Consider the following 19,369-nt stretch of genomic DNA (forward strand, 5'->3'; position numbering starts at 1 on the left):
TAATTTTGAGTAACTACTACCTAATCTTAAATATTACCCATATGTGTAAATGGTCTATAATTTTGGGTAACTACTACACACTCTTTCAAACTACACACTCTTTCAAAACCATCCCATCTTCCACTCTCTTAACTTGAAGCAAATGCTATGTGCATGACACATATCATGCACTAGTTTTCACCTTTTCTCTTTTCTGATTTTTTGGTTAACACTAGCTTCTAGAGTGAAGTAAAGCTGCCACATGCATAGGTCACCTACCACAAAATGTTTGCCCATTTGTGAGTGATGCTCATACGTTTTGTGTTGAGCATTATGTGCTTACTGTATTTTTGGATAAACTCATTGTAATCAATGTGTTTTATTTATTGTGCAAAAATATCATTGTACACTAAAAAAAAAAAAATCATACTTTTAAATAGAAAATTTTGTTTTAAGATGAAAAAAGGTTCATCAATTGAATTATTAACCTCCTATTTATTAACCAATGTGTCCAAAACTGTAGTAATCAATCAAGGCTACTATTCAAGTAGCAATGATGAACATATAGATCCAATTGGTGAGAATGTGTTACCCCCTTGATTAAGAATAAAGGTATTCTTAATGCTTGTAAATGATACCTGACTCTTTATTTTGGAACATAAAGTAGCTGCACCTACTTTCGAGCACAAGCCCACAAAAATCAATTGCATTATACCCTACAAATTAAGGCTACATAGTACTCTCCATGTAGATTTCCACAAATTATGCAGTTTTTGATTTCTGAAAAAAAAAACCCTCCAAAATGAGTTTAAAAGCTCTAGTTAAAAGAAGGAAAAACTGCAATTATGTACTCTACTTGTTTCTGTTCAATTATTATTGGAGTAAAAGTACATCATATATACTATTTAACGTGTTTAAATATTCTAAGAAAAGACATTTGATCTAAAACCCAAAAAGAAGAATAAACAATTCAAAAAAAAAAAGAAAAAAAAGACAGAGCCTTTCAAAGCCTACAAAAGCAGGTCAAAGCTCAAATACACACCCAGAGACAATGTTAGCTCAATTTCTTAACTTGTTACAATGTTCACAAAATAATAGAAGTGAATGCAAGCAAATGCATCTATCTTTTCTTGGTTTTATAAGATCAATAAGGACAGGCTGGAAGGATCCAAACCCAACCCCACTTCCATAGTAGTTCCATTATTATTAGTGAAGAAGAGCAAGAACACACTCTAACCTCTAATTAAAAAGTTGATATTTTTGCAACACAAACAAAAAACAAGCAGCAAGAAAAAAAAAAAAAAAAAAAAAAATTTAATAAAGCTTACATAAAGCAGAAAAAGGGAGACTTGGGTTTCCTTCCTTTTCTTGCTGCCTCTGCTAAGCATCTTTTCCTTACTTTTTCCCCTACTCTCTCTTTCTCTCTCATATTCTTTCCCTCCTCTTGTAGAAGTTTTTTTTACTGGGTTTTCTTTGCTTTGCCTTGCTTTGCTTGTTTCTACCTTCATTTCCTTGCCTTTGCCTCTGCTTCAACCAGAATTTGCTTCTTGTTTTGGTGACTCTTCTTTGTGAGTTTTCCTCTCTGGCATTGTTTGTTTAATCACAAAAGTTAGTTTGCTTTCCTTGCTATTAGTTTTCCTCACCTGGGATTCTCTTTTTTCATCTTGAATTTCCTTGGAGTTTGATCTTCTGGGAGAATTCAGGTGCTGAAATCCTTTCTGGGTTTTTGCTGATCATACTCTTTAGCCTGCATAGTAAAATTCTCTTTTCAATTTCTACTTGTTAACTGTTACAAAATTTTGTTTTTTTACTTCACTGTTCATATCTTATACACAAAAGTTTGAACCTTTAGTTAATTTTCTTGGCAATTCTGCTACTCTATTATATTGGGTTTCTGATTCCATGGGACTCTGTCATGGAAAACCCATTTCAAATCCACAAAACAAATCCGAAAACTCGTCAATTCCGGGCGAGAACGATCTTGTCCCAAATTCCCAGACCCCAAAATCCTCCAACTTTCCCTTCTACAGCCCAAGTCCTCTGCCTAGTCTCTTCAAGAACTCACCTGCAGTCAATTCTAGTGTGAGTTCAACTCCTCTGCGCATTTTTAAGCGCCCATTCCCGCCTCCTTCGCCGGCTAAGCACATCCGGGCATTGCTGGCAAGGCGGCACGGCTCTGTTAAGCCTAATGAGGCCTCAATTCCTGAAGGAGATGAGTGTGAGATTGCCTTGGATAAGAACTTTGGGTACTCCAAGCAGTTTGTGGCTCATTATGAGCTTGGAGAAGAGGTGGGGCGTGGGCATTTCGGGTTTACTTGCTCTGCTAAGGCCAAGAAAGGGAGCTTGAAAGGTCAGGATGTGGCTGTCAAGGTTATACCAAAATCGAAGGTCTGGTTTGTTACTTTGATCTTCTATATTTTTCACTATGTTCATTTGTTTGAGCAGTTATGTTCAATGCAATGTCATTATTGAATTCCTCTAGTTCTTGGATTGCTTATGTTCTTACATGTATCTATAAGACAGACTTATCTATGGAAGAATTAATTGAGGCCCATGTGAAATTTATATCCTGTTGGGGCTGTTCATAGTTCTTACTTGATACAATAAATATGAGGGGTTCTTTTTGTTCTTCTGATAAAACTAAAGTGGAAGCATGTTGCTGATTGTAAAACATATCCTGAGACTGAATGCATTTTGATAGCGGTTTGATTTTGATGTGGCTTGTTATCTGTTGGGATTTTTGAGACTTGAAAGAGTATAGGGTGTGATATGAAGGATTATTGGATATATCATTTACTCCACTCAGTTGTGTGTTGCAGGTATTCTACTTTGCGTACGGCAGTGTGCTGTCATGTTAGGCAGGTCTCAAAAGCAGTGTCAAAATTTATACTACTCTTATGTTCATAATAGATTTTTCTCTTCTTCATAGTGATGAGATTGTTTATGTGTGTATGAATATGCTTAAAGTTAAAATATCCAGTATTGTGACAAATATGATGGGGGCTCAGTTCTCTCTGTTAGACAGTTGAAGATCCTTAGATATATGGTTTGTTTTGGCTAAGGTTGAGGAAAAGTTGTCTTTTATCATGATAAAGTCATGATTGTGATATTTCAACTTATTCTCATAAAGTACTAGGTAATTTTCTCTATGATTGTAATTTCACTTTTATAGTAGAAAAGTACATTTAAAGAACCCATATTCTTCCAAATCATTGGGCATAAATACATGTATGAAAATTGTTGATAATTATCCTTGTCCCCTTGGCAATGGATTGTTGTAACAATAGAATGACTGTTGCTTTCTTATTGAAAGGGGGGTTTTGTTTTTGCAGATGACCACAGCAATTGCTATAGAGGATGTACGAAGAGAAGTGAAGATATTAAGGGCACTATCAGGACATAAAAACCTTGTGCAATTCTATGATGCCTATGAAGATGACGAAAATGTTTATATAGTCATGGAGTAAGTGTAGAATGCTTTAATTTTTCTCAGGATATATCTTATTGTATTACAATACCTTGCTTGGTCTTTTTGCTAAGATAAAATAAAAAGATATATACGGTCTATAATTGCCAAAGCAGAACTTGAATGAGTTTTTTTTGGTAATGAGAATTAGATTGCAAATTGTACATATGGCAATCATACATAGTGTCACTTCTATGTAAAGAATTCACACTTCTAATGTGCTTCTGGTTGCCATATAAATTATTGGGATATTGATGCCAGTTTTACCATGTTGCTTGTAATATCAAATGGATTTGAAATGGCTCAGTCATCCATATAATCAGCTTACAGATGCTTTATATGAGAATAATGGACTGGTTGAATAGTCTGATACTTGAAAAAAGGTTAGGCCCTTGTGTTGTATGATATTCATCTGATATACCAGGATTTCTAGGGATGCTTATCAATGTGTTGTCCTCTTGCCTTTCATGTTATACATTTTCTCTGTTATTATTTATTCCCAAAACAGTGATAGGAGTTCAATATTTGTTTTTAAGTTTCTAAATTGTCTTGATGAAAGCTATATCCTTTAAAATTTTTAGCTCACCCTCTTTATATATGTTGCATTCTTCAGGTTATGCAATGGAGGTGAACTGTTAGATAGGATACTTTCAAGGTACTCTTATTCTCACTAAATATTTTCTTGCATACCATAAAGTGGGAAAAAGATACGCCATATCTGCCTGTTATATAGCATTTTGACTGGCTGAGTTTCCATTTTTGTTTTCTAGGGGTGGAAAATACTCAGAAGAAGATGCCAGAGTGGTTATGGTTCAGATTTTAAGTGTAGTTGCCTACTGTCACCTTCAAGGTGTGGTTCACCGTGATCTGAAGCCGGAGGTAATTGACTCAAAAAGATTGTAAGTTATTTAAACCGTTACATTAGGGAGAAAAAAGAAAACAAAAGATGTCCTCTTTTTTGGAGTTTTCTCAGCTACGGATGCTTTGAATTCCTTGTTTCGCACTTACCAAAAAAGGAAAATGTGTCACTTTTAGTCTTAAATGCGCGAACATGATGACACCCTGGTTTTACTACTAAACAATTTCTTCATTGGAAAGTTAACATTTGAATTTTTTTTTTTCTTTTTAATACTTTTGAGTTTTTACTTTATACAATATTAATTTAAACTGGTACAGTGTACTCTATGTGATTGTGGGTTTTCATTTAATGTCTCAACATAAGAGCCGAATATGTAGTGCTGTACTGCCTCTATTAGTGACTTGCCTTAAGCTAGTTCTTATATTGCACATTATCAATTTCCCACTACCAAGTAAGGGAGTCAGAAGAAGCCTTTTCTGACCACATTCATGAATCTTAGATACTGATTCTATGGTTGTTTATATTATAGCACCAGTCTGTCAACTATTTATCATTGGTCTTTTGAGATGAATATTTTCAGCATAATATATTTATATACTCAAATTATTCTATATCCTCTTTTCTGAATGCGTGTTTTTCTGCTGCAGAATTTTCTTTTTACTTCCAAGGATGAAAATTCCCCGCTCAAGGCCATTGATTTTGGACTCTCTGACTATGTAAAGCCAGGTCAGGACTACTACCTGAGATTTATCTCTCTGATTACTTTAAAAAAGCTGAGTTATGGTCTGATAATGAGAAGTTTCTGCAGATGAGAGGTTGAATGATATAGTAGGAAGTGCCTATTATGTGGCTCCTGAAGTTTTACATAGATCATATCAGACCGAAGCGGACATGTGGAGTATTGGTGTTATTGCTTATATTCTTTTATGTGGAAGCCGGCCTTTTTGGGCCCGGACAGAATCTGGCATCTTCCGAGCTGTCCTCAAGGCAGATCCAAGCTTTGATGAAGCCCCTTGGCCATCTTTGTCTCCTGATGCAATTGACTTTGTAAAGAGGCTTTTGAACAAGGATTATCGTAAGAGATTAACTGCTGCTCAGGCTCTAAGTAAGTCACTGATGCCATCTAATTTTCTATCATGATTTGTTTATCCACCATGGAATTATATAGGACTATTAGTAAGCGTCTGCAGGTGATGAAAATAGAATTACATGGGTGTGCAAACAACCTAAATGCGAGGGATGTGACAGTGTAAAACCATATCTTTTCTCCAATTAAGAATAAGATTCCCCTGGTTACCTTTGTCAAAAGGATTCTGTTTTTGCGGCTCCACTGGTGGACTTGAATTAACTACTAAGGCTGCGATAAATCTGGATTATATAGGGATGAAGACCAAATTTTATGCTTTTCTTTGTTTGCAATATGGTTTAACAATGGAGTTTGGATGAGCTGCTATCTATTGCTTTCTATTGGTAATGAAGTTAGCTATCATTACTGTGAATTTCTCCTAGTTTTTAAAATTTTGCAACCCTTCTTTCAGGAAAAATGCAAATCATGCGTAATTGTTTAAAGTCCTGGACTTCACCCCTGGTTTATAAAAATTAAAACCATATTGGAAACTTGTTTCGTGGTTTCCTCTTCAAGTTTGTCTCTGGTGAAGCAAGTTAATAATAAGGGACATGGGAGGCAATTACACTGAGACTGAGTGTACTTTTTCCACATGCCTCAGTTTTTGATGTCCAGCATGCTATGTTTCATATTCTTATTCCTTAGTGTTTGTTTAAAGTTCTATTGCTTACAGCAAAAATTTTTGCCCAGGTCATCCATGGCTGGCCAATCATCATGATGTCAAGATACCGATGGATATGATAGTGTACAAGCTTGTTAAAGCTTATATATGCTCATCTTCTCTACGCAAATCAGCATTAGGGGTATGTAATCGTACTTATCTTTTTCCCCCCTTTTCTTTTTACTTTTGCTTCATTTTATGTCTTGATTTTGACAGAAGACAATCTTTTCTGATCTAGCAATGTAGTGGTTTCTAATGTTAGTCCATGATTTATGCTTTGTACATTACTTTTTCTTTGGTCAAAACCTTCCCAGTCAACCCAACCAAATTGTAATAGGTCTAAGAAAGCAGACATTAAGTACTAGTGTGGTAGTAGAGCTGACCTAAAATGAACATAGCAGCCAGCAGCTTTATTGAAACTGTTGAAATTTTAAAAAATGAACATATTGGTTTCATGTCCATAATTTAATTGTCATGTGAGTTATCTGGATGACATAATAAGTCATATGACTAAAATATACTTGGATGGTCATTTGAATTGCCACATAATGAGTTGGAGGAAATTCTTCCAAAAACAACTTTGTCCAAAAGAAAAAAGAAGTCTGAGATATCTCTTAGATGTGGCAATGGATTGATCAATACAATTAGTACCTAATTAATTTGTTTTATTATCTTCCTTTTTTTTTGTTGCCTTTTGGCATTACCTATTTGTATCCAAGGTTTTGGCAGTAGGTCTGATTGTGCCCTGGTTCCAAAACTACCCAGTCAGAAGCTTTCAAATTAGTCTAGTAACCTTGGCTATAGTGCTGGTATATCAAGGCTGACCTAGATTGAGCCTACCAGCCTGCTTATCTTATAGGCTTGAAGCTTCCAAGATTATTCAAAATAGACAGTGTTGTAAAATACACGCAAAATAATAAAATAGCAAGCACCACAACACAAAAATTAATGTGGTTTAGCTAATTCCAAGCCTCATCTACAGGCATTTCAACCACACCTAAACTTTCACAAAAGCTCTCAAACATAGACTAACCCAAAACCCTAATGGACTCAAGGTGCTCTTGCACGAACACACTAGATGAAGCTTAGTTTCTAACTCTCTCTCTAGACAAAGCTTGTCTTTTAACTCTCTCACACTCAACAAACTTAACTAGCAAACCTTCTTACTTCTTTTCTTTTCAATGTGGGAACTACCACTTTTTAATGGAATTAGTGCACTTCATTATTTTTTAGTTGATGTGGGATTCCAAGAACAATAAGGAATTCTCTATACTTCTATCATTGGCTGGACTTAACGGATGGTCATTATAATTTGATTGGTTGGCCAAACCAATTTATTGTAAGGTTGGGCAGGATGAGCCTAAAATATACATCTGTTGTCCCAACCAATTAAATTAATGAGCAACATGCGCCCCTTCATCTGGAATTTGTGATTAAATTATATATTCATACATGGAGCCATGAATGGAGTTAATACTGTTTATATAATGTACTTGATATGAACATTGGATACGTTGGGAGTAGTAAATATGTGAAGTTTTGCCATCATGACAGGCTCTTGCAAAGACATTAACTGTAGCTCAGCTTGCTTATCTGCGGGAACAATTCACATTATTAGGTCCTAACAAAAATGGATTCATCTCTATGCAGAACTTTAAGACGGTCAGCTCTTTTCCTAATCTTATCTTTTCTTATTTTAATACTCTATGGAGCCATTATAAATATTGGTGGATTTAGCAGGGTATGATAAAGAACTCCACTGATGCAATGAAGGATTCACGGGCCCTAGATTATGCCAACATGGTAATGCTGTAAAAAAATCATAAGTTTGTTACTACTGATTTCCTTAATTTAATTAATGTATTTCCTAAAAAAATATGTAACGATAAGAGTGGTGGCTGATTGTCTACTAGTGTATGTTACAGATTAGTTCTATTCAGTACAGAAAAATGGATTTTGAAGAATTTTGTTCGGCTGCCATAAGTGTGCATCAGCTGGAAGGAATGGAGAGCTGGGAACAACATGCAAGGCGTGCATATGAGCTGTTTGAGAAGGCTGGGAACAGACCAATTATGATAGAGGAACTTGCTTCTGTATGCTCTCTTTCTCTCTCCTACATGTATTTCTAGTATGTATAGAACAATGTGTGTAGAGTTGCCATCTGGTCCCCACCACCAATCGCGACTTTCCCTTTTTATTTAGCCCAAATAGTTTTTTGGGGCTGAAATTTTTATTTTATTTTAATTATGACTGTTTCAAAGAGCACGAAAACAATTTTATTTTAGTTTAGTTTCATATAGAAGTCACTTGCATTTTAACTGTTGGTCAATTGTATTTTGTTCTAGATCTTATTACCTAATTAGGTTAATAGTATTTTACTATTTTTGTAATTCAATATATTGGGCTTGGCCCAAGTCAATTAGAGTTAGGGTTTATTGCTAGTAGTTTATATAAGCTTGCTATTTTACTCCAATGGGGACAAACTGACTTGATTAATGAAATTTGTATTGGAATTTTCCGATAGCTTGGTGGTGATTCCAAGCAAACCTAGCTGGAGAAGCCTATAATTTAGGTAGCTCTAGGTGGTGAAGTCTAGGGTTTGTCTTGTTATTTTTCTTGAACCCCTACACATATATGTTTTGCAAACCTTGTGTTGCTTCAATGACTTGACTTGATAACTACTTCAGTTTCTCATTCAAATGTTGTTCAACTCCTCACCAACTGATCCAAACTTAGTAAAACTAAGAAACATTTTTTCCTTCCAAAATCATCACACTAATACATTGTCTTCAATTTTTTTTTTCCAGGAACTTGGACTTAGCCCATCAGTACCTGTTCATGTGGTTCTCCAGGACTGGATAAGACACTCAGATGGCAAGCTTAGTTTCTTGGGGTTTGTTAGACTTCTCCACGGGGTCTCTTCCCGCTCATTTCAGAAGGCTTGAAATTGAACTGTGCTACACGTAATTTTTCCTATACTCACTTTTCTTGACCTGAAGTGTCTCAAGGTGACAAACTGCAAGCTTGAATTCTGAGAACTGCCCTAAATGAGCCAGTGATTTGCATTAGTCGAGTGGTGGGATGCTGCAAGCCATAAAAACTGTAGCTGCTGTTGCATTTGATGCTGGTGAAACCATGTGCAACATGTTTCTCATATAATTTTTTTTCCTTCCCACTTATATAAGGCCTCCTTTTTTTTTTTTTTAATGATTGGTGCTGTTGAAATTTAGAGAAATGTACAGATGAGGATAGATTTAAGAATGTATGTAGAATTAGCAGACTGCTTAATAACTGATGTGAGTTTTGTTGTCTTCAGGGTTTATCCCTCGAGTACCCAATGCACTTGATTTCCAAATAAGTTCTTCCTGTGATTTACTTGCAACTTTTAGTTTAACCATGTCATTCATCGTGGTGACAGCAGGGTGACCAGTTAATTGATATCAATTATGTACTAATAAGAAAGAAAATATTGCTTATTTTCCTTCGGTCTTTTAACTGTAAAACTGATGAAAAACAAAAGGAATTATTGTGGCATTAAAGTGTAGCTCGAATTGTTATATTTAAAGGAACTTGTCATTTGAAATCCTCCAATAGTTTGTGTTCACATTCTCTTGTTCTAAGTTCCTTATATTAGGGACAACTTTGGGAGGTAGTTTAGTGGTTGGAAGCCCTTATAACTCATCACACCTACAAAATCTAGAGTTATGGGTTCGTGTAGTAGCATGTACCATTAGTCATGAAAATAAGCAAGCCTAAATTCATTTATCCCTTAAAAGATGAAGATTTGGTTTCATGTATTGGCGTGTCAAATTTCGTGGGGGAGCTTTGTATCATTGCCTTTAAAGACTTTCACCTAGCTTAAATATAAAAATTACAAACCCCTTTTTTTCTTTTTTTTTTATAGATAAAATAGGAGATGATATATTATAGAAACCAAAAACAGATCAAGTTTAATTACATCATAAGAGGTGTATAGCCCTCAGGATTATCTACAACAAAAGGAGGACAAACATTACAGCATGTTGAACAAAAGCAAGGCTTTGAGTATATTCTCTTATTCTTTCTACTTGATTTGTTCCCCTCTTAGCCAAAAGATCTGCAACCCCATTAGCTTCACGGTAGATATGTTCCAGCTTAACGTCCCATTGTCTGCCTAGCGGGTCCCTGCTGCAATAAAAAACAACCATGGACATTCCAACAGAGGATTTGGATTGAGATTTGAGAAGTTAGTAGCTGAATAACAAGGGTAGAATCAGTTTCCAAGTAAATAAATCTAAAACCCAATTCCCAAGCCATGAGAAGACCATATCTAACTACCCAAAGTTGTGCAATGTTGTTGGATGTAATGCCCAAATTAATAGAAAAACCTTTTAACCACTTACCATTATGATCTCGAATGACACCACCAGCTCATGCTTTACCTGGGTTAGTCTTAGAACTATCATCCGTTTTTTAAACTGACGTAACAGAAAAATCCATAAATTCATGGAGAACAAGTATTTATGAAAAATCCATAAGTATAGAAAAATCCATAATTCATTAAAATGAAAGCAAGCTTACAGCAATCTTTAATTGCATAACAGAAGGCTATAACAAAACATTAAAGTTCACAAAGAATAGAAAATATCTCAAAGAACATCAATACATCACAAAGCTCTCTTAAATTCACAAAGAACAAACAAGCACCACCTAAAAGTACGACTCTCCTTTTTTATTTTTATTATTTATTTATTTATTTATTTTTTAATGATAATCGAATACGATTCTCCTTAAAATTTAAAACCAATGCCTACTTCCATCACATCAGAGAAGCTATTCAATTAATTGGAAACAGGTGACGAATTTGCAGACACATTCAACACGCCAAGCATAGGGGAAATGTTGCAACTTGCAAGCATTTTCTACCAAATTATATGCAACCATTTTCGTTGTAACAATTATAAGAGTTGGGTCAATAATGAGAGTAATATTGGGACAGTAGGACCGTAATTTTTTTTTTTAAAAACCAGTTTGTAAAGTTTTTGATTACAAAATACTAGTTAAATTAGCCTGAAATACAGAAAGAGCAAGCGGGGGAACAGACTCCATCCACACTCTTAGTCTAAAACTTGAATAGCATACCTAACTAAACTAGAGCAACTTTATTACCTTCACTCTTTGTATGAGATTAAAGTAATTTATTACATCCGGTAAAAGACTTAACATCCTCAATCAGTAAACCAATAGGAGACAAGGACTGCACTTCAGCGGATAAGGCTTGAAAGATCAACCATGAATCCCCTTCCAACACTACATTAGCAATCCCAATTTCTGCCGCAAATTCCAGCGCCCTGGTTGCTTCAAAAGCTTCAATTTCTGCTGCTTGATACACCCATGGCACCCGTTGAGAAAGAGATGCAATAGCCAAGGCACGTGAGTCCCGAATAACAAATCCAATCCCAGACTTATTCTCCGAATCAAATGTGGCACCATCGTAGTTGATTTTAAACGAATCAGTAGAGGGAGGCTTCCAGGATACATGAGAACGAGGTTGTGGTGGAATTGCAGCGGGCTGGACTGCACTAAATTCGTTGTTTCTGTACTTTTTCATTGGTGCAATTTGTGATACGTCGCAGTGGGGTTGATTGAGTCGAACTTAGTTTCGCTGTGTCCAGATCGACCAAGCCACCATGGAGAAGAGTTCTGGATTTTGGTGATGTTGAAGTATCCAGGACAACAGCTCTTTGAAGTCTAAAAAGCGATGATTTCGATGGAAGCCCCACAACTCCGATTCCTGGCTTCATCCAGCTTTGAGCACGACCACATTGCATGTAAGGGAGATTCGGCATGTTCTTGACAACGATCACAGGTGGAGCTTGTGATAATAGTTCGCCGCAACAGATTTTCTATAGTAGGCAGAGAGTTGCGGCATGCTCTCTATATGTGGTTCTTAATCTTGCTGGGAGTATGTAAGGACCACAATCCTTTCCACAGCTGAGTTTCTTGGGATGATGGTGTCCTCTGTGATACAAGCTCAATAGAGTTTGTCTTCTGCTTCAACACGAGATATGGGGATGCTCCTGATGATGTCGGCCTCTTGGGGAACAAAGAGTCCATCCAGCAAGTCATTGTTCTATTGTCTTGTCTCAGTATCCAACAGAACATCAACAGTGGCTGTGCTCATAGAAACAACAACCGGTGAGGAGATCATGGGTGGATGTTTAACAGGCAGCCACCTGTGACTCCATATTTGAATGGATTTTCCATTACCAACACGCCACCTTGCTCCCCTTAAAATAACATCATGACCATGTAGGATGCTTTTCCATGCGTAAGAGCCCGACCTTGATTCTGCTGCTTCCATAATGGTGCATTGAGGGAAAAATAGAGCTTTGAAAATTCTGTAGAATAAAGAATTTTTATCATTTAGGAGCCGCCATGCCTGTTTTGCCAAGAGTGAGTCATTGAGCATTGCCAAATCTCTAAAACTCATTCGTCCAACCATTTTTGATTTCGTCATCTCATCCCACTTGAGCCAATGGATTTTATGCCTATTGCCTCGTTCTCACCGCCAAAATTTTTTGATCAAAACTTCAATATCATTACACAAACCCAATGGGATTTTGAAACAACCCATAGCAAAAGAGGGGATAGCTTGAATGACAAATTTATTCAACACCTCACGTCCTGCTTGAGATAAAAGTCTTCCTTCCCACTCTTGCAATTTCTTCCACACTCTTTTCTTTATATAGTTGAAACTCGCTTTTTTCCTTTCCTTACCAAAGAGGGAAGGCCCAAATGCTTCTCATAATGTTGGATCTCCTGCACCCTAAGTAAATCTTTAATGAGTTCTTTTATATCATCTAGAGTGGATTTGCTGAAAAATAGTGCAGTTTTGCTTCTGTTTACTTGTTGGACCGATGCACTCTCATAGGAAGACAAGATGCTCAATATTTTATTGCATTCATCTGGATTGGCTCTACAAAAAAGGAGGCATATGCAAAAAATAAATGTGTTAGTTTTGACCCTTTTCTGCACAAGGAGAAACCCTTAATTTCCCCCTTTCTAGCTGCATTCTTGATGAGCCCATGTAGTCCTTCTGTGCATATAAGGAAAAGGAATGGAGATAAGGGATTGCCTTGTTTGATGCCGCTACTAGGATGAATTAGCCCCTTTAGTTAACCATTAACTATAATTGAATAAGTAACAGTTTTAACATAAATCATGATGAGGTCAATCCACCTCTCGTCAAACCCCATTTTTCGCATCAAAACTTTCATACCACTCCACCCTATCATATGCCTTGTTCATATCCAATTTGAGTGCCATAAATCCTGAATTTTCTGATTTGTGATTTTTCATGCAGTGCATGGTTTCGAAAGTGACTAAAATATTATTTGAAATTAGACGATCCTTGACAAAAGCTGATTGATGTTCAGTAATAATATCTGGAAGCACTTTTTTCAATTTGTTTGCAAGTACTTTAGAAAAAATTTTATACAATACATTGCATAAACTGATTGGCTGATACTCATGAGCATGTTTAGGATTTGGTGTTTTGGGGATGAGAGTGAGAAACGTATTGTTAATCGGTTCAGGGTGAATACCTATTTTTAACCACAAGAGGACAACCTGAGTAACATTAGAATCAACAATGTTCCAGAAGTGCTGGTAGAACAACGGTGGCATCTGTGGGCACAAGGGGGGAGTTGCCATTTAGTTTTTTTGCAATGGTTTAGGAACCATATATATATCGTCCTTTCAAGAAAGGACCTTTGATCTTACTACTAGAGTATGGGTTCGGATTTTAGTTACATTCTTGGGAAGTGTTAGGCACCCAAGATTGCCCAACCATAAGTTTAGCCTCCAATCGTTGTGCCTTATGTCTTAACCCTATTAAAAATTAATTCAACATTTGCATTCTAAACTCACACACACACTAGCATGCATCTAACATACAATCATGGTATTTTTCATTCCAAAACACACACTTATCATCCTAAAGCAAGAGAGAGCCAAACCACACATATCTAAGAACCTAAACATTCATTTAGCATTTGAGAACCCTATTATATCTAAAACAAGGTAGTAAGCATATCATGGAAATCACAAGATCATGTAAAGCATATAATTGGACATAACACAAACATTCAAACGACATAAATCATCAAATACATGTTCATACTTATGCATGGTTTACCTTCGCTTACCTTTCAGTAACACATCATCTATGACATCATGAATGGGCATGTGAATGCATGTTCATGGCATCAAAGCAAGAAACAAGCATGAAACCCTAATTTAAGCATGTTAAAGACAAAAAAGCATACAAGGCAGAGGCTTAAATATGTATAAACATGTGAAAAAGGCTTAAACAGAGTCTAAACATGTGAAACAGGCAAACCAAACAACATAAGGAATCTAGATTAGGGTTTCTGGGAAAGTACTTGCGTACGCAGCCATGCTTATGGCATGCATGTGTGGGACTTGTTTAAAACCCTAACCCAGAAACATGAAACATAAAAACAGAGCACAAACAAAAAAAACCCTAATTCTAACAACCTAGCATGCTCAGAACATAAACAAAACTATAAAACATATACTAAGAAAAAACAAGATTAAAACATAGAAAGAAAAATAGAAAATAAAAAAGCAAGAGTTAAAGCTTGATACCTCTAAAAGGAGTTCCCAAGCTTTGATTATGATCGTTCCCCTCAGTCAAATCTGTCACAGTTAATAAACACATGATTAGTGATTTTAAACTCAAAGGATTAAGGCCAAAAAATGTCCCAAAAGAATAAAATTGACTAAAGGGTATTTTGTGAAAAACTCCTTTTTAATTTACTATTTTCTAGTGAATCTTAGGTTTTTTCCATGAGATTTTTGTATTTTGAAAATGTACCACGTAAGGCTTTATATAGTAGAAAAAATGGGGTTTGGAATGGCTCCTAGATGATGTGAGATTCGTTCCAAACTTCAGCCATTATTGCAAAAAACTTGAATTTTCATACTTTTGAAACCCTAGCAACGTACGCAAGAATGTGCTTGCTTACGCATGCTTTGGCCCATGTACACAGGCCGCTGCTCACGTACGTGGCCAAGGGCCACTTTGGTAATTTATTTTCAAAAAATAGGATTTTTGCTCATTTAAAAGGTTATATTTTCTATTTTAACACTTCTCAAGTCAATTTGATATCTGATTGGACTCTAAACTAGCCTTGGGTCTTAAAGTTTAAGCATCATTAGGGAATGGGGACTCGAGTCGTAAGGAGTACAAAATGTGGTGTCTACAGCATCCCATCTGGTCCAGGGGCATTAAGGGGGGCCATGTCCTTAAGTGTTGTTTCCATTTCACACTCATGAAATTCAGCACATAAAACTTGATTCATCTCAATTGTAATACATGGTGAGACTTAAGAAAGGACCTTAATAGCAAGATTCGAATCTGATGTGGAAAACAAACCTTGATATTAGCTAGTCAGAACCGAAGCAATATCACTTGGATCAACTCACCATTGGTTTGTCTCATTTAGGATTCCCTAAATTGTATTTTTTAGGTGTCTTTTGGTGGCTCGACTATGAAAAATTTTTGTATTGTTGTCTCCTTTGCTAGCCCATAAAACCCATAATCTTTGGCTCCACATTTGTGCCTCCCTCTCCAAAAGAATACTAATTTCATCTTTCAACTCTTGAACATGATGATTACACTTCTTTGTGCCTGTATCTCAGCTTGAGAAAGGAGATGTTTTTTTCTTTTCTAGTTCTCTTCGTACATTGCCAAAGCATTTTCAATTCCACCAATCCAAATCTTTTCCACATTGTTCGATTTTTGTAAGGATTGTGTTACCCAAAATTCCACTTTCACTAGACTTCCAAGATGCCTCCACTGTTTCCCCACATCTCAAATTAGACAGCTACATATCACTAAAGAGGAATTTTTTTTTCTTTGTATGAGGAACCAAACCTAGGGGATTAATTAGAAGGGGAGAGTGATCTAAAGTATCACAGCAGAGATGATGAACACGAGTACTAGGGAATTTTAGGAAAAAAGAATTTGTTGCCAAACTGATGTCCAATCCCTCCCAAATAGACCGTCCATCTTGAAAGTGTTTGCTCCTAGTGAAGCGCTATCCAATGAACCCCAAATCCATAAATCCACACTCATAAATTACTTCCCTAAAATGTTGCTCCTGATTATGACTTCGCAGAGCTCCGCCTAACTTTTCACTTTACTAAGTAATTTCATTAAAATACCCCGCACAAATCCATGGGGGTATTTGAATGATGGATGAGAACCCGGAGATCATTGCAAGCTTCACAATGCTTTGCAGTTTTTGGTTCACCATAAAGCCCTGTAAAACGCCAAGCGGTCTCAGAATTTTTATTGATGTAGGAATCAATGTCATACTTTGAAGAGCCCTCCGTAGAAAGATTAACTGATGATTTCTAGAAAAGTACTGGGCCACCTCCTCTTCCATTACTCGGAACCACCCATCCATTCTCAAAATCTATGTCTTGTTGAATGCGATCAAGCCTTGCTTCATCTATTCATGTTTCGGCTATAAACACAACAGAGGGATCTTTTGCCCGTATGATTTCTACAAGCTCCTTCCCTTTACATAGGTTCCCAAGCCCATGAAAGTTCCAAATTGAACATCAGCCTCCACCAAATCCTAAGGTATAACTTCTCCATTATTCAAAACCTGTTGATGTTTGCACGGTAAATTAGAATGAGTTTTAATTTGTCCCAGGCATCTTTTTCCATTATAGTGAATAAAGTTTGTTTCTTGGGTGGCTTCTTTGCTTGCAAGTTTTGTTAGCCGAGTCCACTTTGGTAAGACACGCAGCTGAGGTGCATGTGGAGAAACCCTAGCTTCCTTCGAATATTTTGATTTCTCAATATGTTCGGTAATAACTGGCTTGGGATAATGATTTTGTACCATTAATGGGATATTAAATGTTTGAGGGGGACACAAGTTATCAAAGGTAGTTAATTCCTTATTAATCTCCCTTAATTGATCTTCAAAACAACCTAGAGAGGAAGTGTGTACGTTATCATCAGGATGGTTATTGTGCGCTGATAAAGGAGGAGCCATTCCATAGTCTTGAATATCATCCCGGATATCGCGTGCTTCTTTATTAGCCCCCCATAAAAGTAACGTCTTTCCTTATCTAGGAAGGAGGCTACGATTTTTGTTGTTCTATAACTATCACCGGTGGGTGGTGAGTTGGTTCATGGTCCATCGAAAACTGCTGCTCGACATTCCCAGACGTTGTGGATTTCGAAATTTGACTGCTTTTGGCTTTGTAAAAACCTGGAACGACGACCACATTTTTTCTGGTTGGCATAAAAGCTGGGGCATGCAAGTGAGAGCCGAATTGTTGCTGCTTTACCGAAAGGGAACCTTTACTCTTAATCCATACGTCATGGTCTTTGTCATCATAATCAAAGCATCCAAACCATAAGCAAATATTAGGTAGTTGTTTGTATTTGAAGTTAACCCATACTTGCTTGCCATTTTCAAGAGAAATTAAACAATGTCGAGAGAGAGAGGAACAAAGATAGCAATCATTACCCTGACTTGAATAAAATTTCTGCCCTCATTGACTGTAGTTTCTGAACTTCATAAAACATCACTGAGTATAGCACAAATCTTTTCTACTATTGCAACATTCATATAGCATATTTGGATATTGTGGACCTAAACCCAGAAAGCAGTTTTTTTGAAATTTAAATCCGTGAGAGGGGCTTGTATCATAGCATGACAATAAGATGATTATCAAAACTCCATGGCTCACTCATAAGTACTCAGTCCATATCTGCACTGTCTTCAAAGATGAAGATGACCTTGTGTTCCCTTTGATTTTGTACCTTAAGGCCGTTCCTCGTCCTCCACAAAGGGTTGAAAGTTTTGGCGATAGCATCAATATTCAAGGCTCGTTTTGTTGAAAATTTTGCTGTAGTGATGTAGTCTTGAGACTAGAGATCATCAGTGAGACAACATCCTAGGCCCTCTCTATCAGACAGAGTGAGGCAGTCCCAGTTCTTTGTTAAGTCATCCATGGACAAAAAAAAGAGAATCAAGAGAGAGGAAAGAGTGAAGAAGAGCACACTAATATTTCCCACTAACTCTGGAAAAAAAAAACCCCACTACCCAAGGACTAAACTTGTTATTCCAAGGAAGACAAAACACACATTTGCGAAGAAGGGAATCTAATTCTACTACCGAAGAGAAGACACAACTTTCTTTGTTAGCGGCAAAAGTTGTGGTTCTAGCATTTTCCTAATAATGACTGTGATTAACAATGTTGCGCAAAATAAGTATGTTTGTATCATTTAGGCCTTAAACTGTAAAGATTTTGTGTTCATTTATTAGCACGTTAAGTTATACTGGGAGGGCTCTTTTTTATTTTTTTATTTTTTCCAATTGCATACTTTTTTCACCCATTTTTTTTACTATGCTACCCTTCCTTTTTTTTTCCACCTTAAAATACTAAGAAATTCATGATAAAAGTAAGATTTTTAGAAGAGTCCGATATTAATGACAAGAGATAGAATAGGAAAAACTCCTATTGAGCCACACATGTGAAGGCAAGTTTCATATGGAGAAAAAAGTTAGGAAGTTGACAAATTAATGTAACATAGTAAGGCCCAAATTTCTAGACTTAATTTTTTGGATTAGGTGTTTTGATACCGTATTTTGTCCGGTCCCGTTTCACACGTCAAACAATGATAAAAATCCCAAAAAATTCAAAAAGGTGAAAATCATGATTTTTAAAGCAAAAAATGAGCAATAAATAAATGCAACATGATCGGATGGTGAATCAAAACATTGCAACAATTAATACCTTATGATAAGAATTAAGACCAAAAACTTTAATCGGAGATGGTCAAAAAGTTCACTATTTTTATCCAATTGATCGATCGGGCTAAACTTTGGACCATCTTGCAGGTCATATTTTTCCCTTCGAAATGAAATTCCACAGCCCATTATCAAAGGTAAAATGGATTAGATATCAATAAAACTCTGAAACCTTAATTAAATATTTCACCTTTTTCAGGTAAAAATTTCTGTTTTTAGACCGATTTTGTGCTAAAAACTGTACAAAATGAGCAACAATTGGAGAGAACCATCCAAACTAGATTGAAGTATGATATCTCAAATACCTCTCACAAAAAGGGCTAGATGATATTTGATATAGATTGGAAGAAATGAATTTTTCAAGAAAAAGTGTCGCAAAATTTCCTACACTGCATCACCTCTCTTCCAGAGAGATATCTTAGTGACCATAGCTCCA

At 36.3% G+C, this 19,369-nt stretch overlaps 2 protein-coding genes across 3 annotated transcripts; one reads left to right on the forward strand and one right to left on the reverse strand.

The window, feature by feature from the left end:
* The first annotated feature begins 1,325 nt into the window (after positions 1–1,325).
* LOC142610467 (CDPK-related kinase 1-like) lies at positions 1,326–9,449 on the forward strand. 2 transcript variants are annotated; one of them, XM_075782277.1, is made up of 11 exons: positions 1,326–2,367; positions 3,312–3,442; positions 4,059–4,100; positions 4,216–4,324; positions 4,952–5,030; positions 5,113–5,409; positions 6,121–6,233; positions 7,646–7,753; positions 7,832–7,894; positions 8,017–8,184; positions 8,899–9,449. In XM_075782277.1, the coding sequence occupies exons 1-11, from the start codon at positions 1,882–1,884 to the stop codon at positions 9,034–9,036; spliced, it is 1,734 nt and encodes a 577-aa protein (XP_075638392.1). In that variant the 5' UTR covers positions 1,326–1,881; the 3' UTR covers positions 9,037–9,449. The 2 variants fall into 2 exon arrangements, with proteins under 2 accessions (XP_075638392.1, XP_075638391.1); XM_075782276.1 differs by having other exon boundaries at positions 1,337–2,367; positions 8,005–8,184.
* A 1,686-nt stretch (positions 9,450–11,135) lies between these two features.
* LOC142609153 (uncharacterized) lies at positions 11,136–11,681 on the reverse strand. The gene is made up of 2 exons (XM_075780771.1): positions 11,276–11,681; positions 11,136–11,140 (listed from the first exon to the last, which is right to left on the reverse strand). The coding sequence occupies exons 1-2, from the start codon at positions 11,679–11,681 to the stop codon at positions 11,136–11,138; spliced, it is 411 nt and encodes a 136-aa protein (XP_075636886.1).
* Positions 11,682–19,369: the final 7,688 nt, after the last annotated feature.

The sequence above is a fragment of the Castanea sativa genome, chromosome 9 (genome assembly GCF_040712315.1).
Source record: "Castanea sativa cultivar Marrone di Chiusa Pesio chromosome 9, ASM4071231v1".
NCBI classification, from domain to species: domain Eukaryota; kingdom Viridiplantae; phylum Streptophyta; class Magnoliopsida; order Fagales; family Fagaceae; genus Castanea; species Castanea sativa.

Excerpts from the sequence above, each read along its gene's own strand:
- LOC142609153 (XM_075780771.1), bottom strand. The coding sequence starts at position 11,681 with ATGAAAAAGTACAGAAACAACGAATTTAGTGCAGTCCAGCCCGCTGCA.
- LOC142610467 (XM_075782276.1), top strand. The coding sequence starts at position 1,882 with ATGGGACTCTGTCATGGAAAACCCATTTCAAATCCACAAAACAAATCC. Across the intron at positions 4,325-4,951 it reads ACCGTGATCTGAAGCCGGAG|AATTTTCTTTTTACTTCCAA; the intron begins GTAATTGACTCA and ends TTTCTGCTGCAG. Across the intron at positions 5,410-6,120 it reads AACTGCTGCTCAGGCTCTAA|GTCATCCATGGCTGGCCAAT; the intron begins GTAAGTCACTGA and ends ATTTTTGCCCAG.